Source organism: Rhopalosiphum maidis, chromosome 3 (genome assembly GCF_003676215.2).
Source record: "Rhopalosiphum maidis isolate BTI-1 chromosome 3, ASM367621v3, whole genome shotgun sequence".
NCBI classification, from domain to species: Eukaryota; Metazoa; Arthropoda; class Insecta; order Hemiptera; family Aphididae; genus Rhopalosiphum; species Rhopalosiphum maidis.
The window spans coordinates 42,298,954-42,305,333 of NC_040879.1; the positions used below are offsets into that span (position 1 = coordinate 42,298,954).

At 25.5% G+C, this 6,380-nt stretch overlaps 1 protein-coding gene across 1 annotated transcript; it reads left to right on the forward strand.

Moving 5' to 3' along the window:
* Nucleotides 1–708: 708 nt before the first annotated feature.
* On the forward strand, nt 709–6,380 carry LOC113555672 (phosphatidylinositol N-acetylglucosaminyltransferase subunit Q). Its single transcript, XM_026960156.1, has 6 exons — nt 709–1,678; nt 1,742–1,877; nt 2,608–2,752; nt 5,658–5,844; nt 5,916–6,030; nt 6,151–6,380. Exons 1-6 carry the CDS (start codon nt 923–925, stop codon nt 6,339–6,341), a joined length of 1,530 nt encoding a protein of 509 aa, XP_026815957.1. The 5' UTR covers nt 709–922; the 3' UTR covers nt 6,342–6,380.

The window sequence follows — 6,380 nt, forward strand, 5'->3', positions numbered from 1 at the left end:
TGGTCCATAGTAGTGATTCAACATTATAAAAACATTATATTATATATCAGTCCGAGCTGGTGTGCATCATAAGTCCCCATTAGTGTATTTAAATTTAATAAGATAATTAAATCGAGTCAGTTGTATTAGGAAAAAAATTTCCTTCTGTACCTTCTTTGAAGAGGAGGGTTATTGGTAAAAAAAATAAGTTTTATTATCATAAAAAGCCAAGTTTAATGCTACGCTATCCACCGTATTGTAATTGGCGGTTGGATCATGATATCAATGAATATTCAAAATCCGCCGGAAAATTTCTAGTTGAGTCGAACTCAACTTTTGGAATCGAAAAAAATTAAATCGAAATCAATATTTTTAAAAACATTTTGTAAATTTGTATATACACATAAATTATAATTTTACGTAAAATATTCAATAAATGATATATACGTCATTGATGCATTATGTCGACAATTTTTTTTGAAAAAATTGTGTTGAGTGGAGGGGCTGTTAAGGTGCCCGTAAAGGATAAAACGTTACGATCACATTGATAAATTTATTGTTTTTAGGGGTTAAAAATATTAGTATAGGTAGAGTAAAAAGATTTATGTAGAATAAAATTTGATTTCAGTTTGCAGAGATTTATCCGTGATATAATACCATAGAATAAGACGAATGATAAGATGCCTGATTTTAGATAACAAAATTAGTATTCTGATTCTCAATCGAAATCGTATCATCCGTAGTTATTCGTATCCGATTTTTAATTTTAAATATTATAAGCCGAATACTACGTAATCTAACTGTCTATCGACGTTTTAATTTTTTTTTTCTATAAATTAAACACATATTTTCCAAGCTATTCTATGATGGAGAATAATCTTGGTAATCATGAATCGTGACATAAGTACACGAGTCAATAGTGTTATTTCCCAAGTTTTATAATATGGAAAATAAACAAGTGATTTTTTTCCCCAAAACACTATTAGAGACTAGTGACGTTACGGTTGAACTATTAGGATTCATCAAGCTTATAAAAAACGTCAGGTATTATTTTGTACTTCCAAATTATATAAAGAACACCAACACAGGATGTAAAGTGAATATAATAGGCCACTTTACCAAAACTGATTGTCGGGTTTGTTTCAAACGTACAGTCGCTAATATTCTGTGCATTACTGAAATCGATGGAAATTTAAATGCAAGTTTGTTGCCTGGACAACTTGATAATTTTGTGCTCGTCATATATGATGCTTCAAGATTGTACGACTATGGGACACTATTCAAATATGAAGGTGATACTCAGAAATTCATTAGTTTTATAATGCTGTCCAAATGGCTATCTAGTACAGAAAATGTGCAGAAACAGTATCTTCTATCAGAAGTTGTAATGTTTCAAAGATTTACTAAGTATATGTTGATTATACTCAATATGCTTATAAGCAGTCTTGAAACAAAGATTGTACAGTTTACAATATTGCGATTGACATTATTTAAACACATATTGGGCGTAATCAAAAATTATGTTTGGCTCATCGACAATCTCCTACACAATAAACACATTTTATCAAGAGCAAAATCAATTAATTATTTGATGTCATGTATTTGTGATGCAGTTCTTGGAATAATAATCCTGTATATTCTTAATACTACATTTACTTCGTCAAACGAATTATTCTCTTACATTTCAAGTATTTCACATGTAAACAAATTTAACATATTTATAGGAATTTATCTTACTTAAAATAGTTATTTTTATTTACAGCAAGTGATTAAAGTGCTACAGGGTACGTTGCAATGGCTTATGGGTAGTCCAGCAGGGTTAAAACTCAATGATCCTCTTAACAGTTTACTTGGAACATGTTTTCTTTATTTAGTCAATCTCTGGTGGTCATTTTTAGGTAGGTAATGTATATTATTAATTAAGTAATTAAGTGCTTTGATATAAACTAATTATTAATCAAACATTAATTACAATAATAAATAAATAAATAAACATTTATTTATTAGGTAAACTCATTACAGTAAAATACACATGGTTTTTTTATCGCCATGTTTACAATTTATTTTTTATACAAAATGTAAATTATATATTTAGTGCCTATATTTAATTACTATTAATGAAGCTTGACTGGTGCCCATGTATAATTCTAGATTTGAGATATATATTATAAAATTAAAAAAATTAATAATTCAATCAATTTTTACTTTATCTATAATATACTTATCTTAATATACTTTCATGTTTAAATTAAGAATGATGATTAAGAATTAAATTTATTTTTGGTTTAATATATATTAACATGGAAATTATAATTATTTTATTTACTTAGCAATTATGACTAAATCAAACTAGCTATTTTATTACTAGAGTAATCAAGCAGTAGTTTATACTGGTTGTATATATTAATTATTTATTTATTTTAGGACTCTGAGGACCAAGTTCCTCATTTATAGTAGATCAAGTGCTATTATTATTATACAATACAATATGCATAGACTAAAATACTTAGCTTTACATAGTGTTAAATATATGTAATATTTATTAATTTTTTTTTTATTAATACAGACCAAATAATTAATATAAAAATAAAAAGAATAAAATAATAAAACTTTTATCTGTATTTACAGTATTATGTCGGCCATTCTTGGAGTTAACATTTCAAGTTTATGTTTTCATTGGTATTTTTGGATTATCTTATCAAATAGCAATCATAGAAGATGTATTGGCAATAGTCAGTTTTCATGTTTATTGCATTTATGTGTACGCAGCATGGTGAGGTCAATTTTTTTTTGTATTTTAAATTTAATTATTTTGTGCATTACAAGTTTAAAACTTTAGAATTATAAAAAATGTTTATAAACTAAAAAAATCATTAGTAATTTATTTTAAATTTTAAAAATAGATAAAAAGTATGTTTTTTATTTTTACCTAATTTGGAAATGGTATTAAAATAGTCAAAAATTTAGTTATACATTTTCCATTACTTGTTATATACATATTAAACGTTCCGAAGAGGATTTTTAATTTTGCTTTAAAAATAGATTTAAAAAAAATATGAAATAGTGAAATTAGATTGGTAATATTTTATTTAAAATCTTTTTTTGAAAGTAAACACAAATTTGTACATTTTTTCTTTAAGTTAAATAGTTCTACACATTTAAGTAATAATTATATTATTTTAAAAATTATTTAAATTCAATATAAGTTACATATCTGATTTTAAATAAATTTACTAGCTAACTCAGAATTTCATCACCATAGGCTTTTTTTCATCTTCAATATTATGTTAAACTCCTTGATAGTCCTAACATATTACTTTAAAATGTTTAGTATATTAATCAATTATCAGTGGTACAATCCACCCGCATGCTTAATATTGAATAAAAATTACAATATTTTTTTTTTCTAAAGTTATTACCTATTTGAAGACGTATCATGATTATTAATTTTCAAACGAATAGTGGAACGTCTGTTGCTGACTGAAAAATCTATTCAGATTCTGCTTATCACTCTTTATTATTTTAGTGAGGGTCGCATACCCAAAAAAGAATAACTTTATGGTTTGCCAATATAAAAAGTTTAGAAAAAACTGCATTATAATATACATACAATCCATATTTTTATTATAAATTTGAATCGTGTCTAAATTGTTAACATGATTCCGAATAGACTTTGTAAACTTTAGTATATTTTGCATAATGTTCTTGAACATGCATATCATTAATACCTAATACTTGAATATCATAAAACATATTTGGATTTGTGTTTTAAAACTATAGTGTTCAAATTGTTCACATTAAACAAAAACCTTGTTGCTTAATTGTTATAGGTATTTTAGTTTTATAAATATTGTATCTTTCCTTTTATGAAATAGTTTATACTAGAATATAACATATAACTATATAAGTATAAAACTATGTTTTTAGATATGGCTGTTGAATGTGAAGTAGGTTGATTTAATTTTTTTATAAAATATTTATGAAATTATGATCAACTTTATTCTTTAATTCCAGTAATAATAATTTATACAGGACCTTTTATTAATTTTTCAAATCATAGACATGAATATTAAGAAATTACAATTTTTAAGAATTTTGAATATAAAATAATTTGCAAATTCAACAGTTTTATAAAACGTCTCGAATTATAAAAAATGTTATTCAACTTATAATTTACAACTAATTAAGTATTTGCATACATTTTGAGTTTTATATATCAAAATACATAAAATAATATCTTACTCTGGGATAATATATTGAAAATTTATCTTCAATCAAAAAATCAAACATTATGTTCAGTATATTATATTAATTTAAAAATAGTATTTTAGTATTTCATATTTTTTTTTCCAATGTTGCTTGCATTTTAAAACAATAGATGAAATCCAAAAATATAGCCTAATAAAAATTCATTATTATATTATACATTTGATTAACCAATACAAATGAAAAAAAAAATTTAAATATATCAACTTTAAGTTTAATACTAGAATACCAACTGATTAGCCTAGACTAACCTAACCTAGAGTATTTACTATTTCCTATATTTCAGTTGCATGGTATGTTTATAAGTTAGAATATCTGTATAATAATTCTGTAAAAAAAAAAGTCTGTGAACTATAATTTTTAGTTCCTAGATATAATTTAAGACAATCAATATGAGAGGGGAAAATAATAAATTCCATAGTTTAAATACCTCATTAAAATACCTACCATACATAAATTGGATTGGTGTTCATAAAAAAAATTGTTGGCAATAATTTTCTTTATTAATTGCATAAAATATGTAGAGATGCGGTTTTCAAAACATAAAAGTTTATAACTTAACTAGAGCTATATTACAGATCAAAAATATTAAATACAATATTTACAATAAATTAATAAGTATTTTTAAGGAAAAAATATTAATAATTAAGTTCAGAGTACAATTATTGCACTAAAATCCCTTAACACTAAAAAAAAAGTAACTATACTCTATTTGGAATGAGATTGTACCTCGGCAGCAACCAGTTTTTATCTAGCGGCAGTCAGACCACATCCGTTTGTCCACACCCTAACGAGTCAATTATCTGCAGGACTGCTGTGTAGTAAAGGCATGCCCATGCGCACAAGCTGGCCGCCGAGGTATGATCTCATTCTGAATAGAGTATATATAAGAGTTGGGAGGGTTTACTGATAAGACTATCTTAAAAGCTAGTAAGTTGGCTGCAGACATTAATTATAGTTAATATGATTCATTTTGAAAATAAAATTAATACTTATAGTTTTGAATGGTAGCAATAAGTTAGTTTGTGTTTTGTTTTTAATTTAAAAAACGATATAATTGATTTCAAATACAAAATAATTTGTGGTAATGTACTTGATAACTTACTGGATAAATATAATCAATATCAAAAAATAAAATATAGTTTATGGAAAAGCATATTTATTTTTAAACTTTGCATAAGTTTAATAATAGCCATAATTATTTTTACCATGTTTAATTTTATGATTTTAAGGTCTTTCTTATTATATTTGATAGTGAATATATTTAAATATTTTCATATCAGATAATGGTTCTATCTCAAATTACATATAGTAGTGACTTTTTACAATAAGTCAACATGTTATTCTTGTATTCTATGAATAAAAATTGGAATACAATAAAATGTATAAATTGAAATGTGAACGGTTAATAGGCTATATAACTTACAACGTAAGAGTCTCATGATATTGGCAAAACTTTTCGTGGGAAGAAGTTGTAATCCACAACCAGGAAGGACTACACCTTACACCACACAACAATTGTATGTGGGAACCATATCATTTGCAATATTGTTGTTTCTATTACCGACAACTTTGATCTACTACATTGTATTTGTAGTTGTACGTAAAATACAACATTGTTTATTAATATTGAAACATTGAACCTTTTTATTCAATTTTTTTTTTTATAGATGCGAGCAATTATGGTTATGGCAAAAGGGATTTTAATACGGTTAAGGTACATGCTGCAAGTTCTTCCTGTGTACACGACATTGATATGGTTTGTTAAGCCGAGCAGTTCTGCAGGTCAGTGTTTTATTCACATGTAACATTATGGCCTATTGATCTTGAAAAAATAAAAAAAATAATTATGAATATTGTTAAAATGACCTTAAAATATTATTAAAGAAACAAAAATTCCAACAGGTATAATAAAAATGAACATAGTCAACAATGAGAACTCGAGTACAGTGGTTTTGAATACTACGATCGTTGCAGATTCGTGGTGGGCCACAGTGAAGCATTATCTTCCAGAGTTGGTTGAACAGCCACCCTCAGTATCTTGGATGACTTTAACAAAACGTGTTTGCACGGGTAAAATATTGTATCCAATTTAATTGAAAAGATACAAATACAAACAAATTAGAACATTTAAA

Bases quoted from the DNA above. Each gene is read 5' to 3' on its own strand.
- LOC113555672 (XM_026960156.1), top strand. From the start codon at position 923: ATGGAAAATAAACAAGTGATTTTTTTCCCCAAAACACTATTAGAGACT. The intron at 2,753-5,657 runs GTGAGGTCAATT...AACGGTTAATAG, and splicing joins ATTTATGTGTACGCAGCATG to GCTATATAACTTACAACGTA. The intron at 6,031-6,150 runs GTCAGTGTTTTA...AAATTCCAACAG, and splicing joins TAAGCCGAGCAGTTCTGCAG to GTATAATAAAAATGAACATA.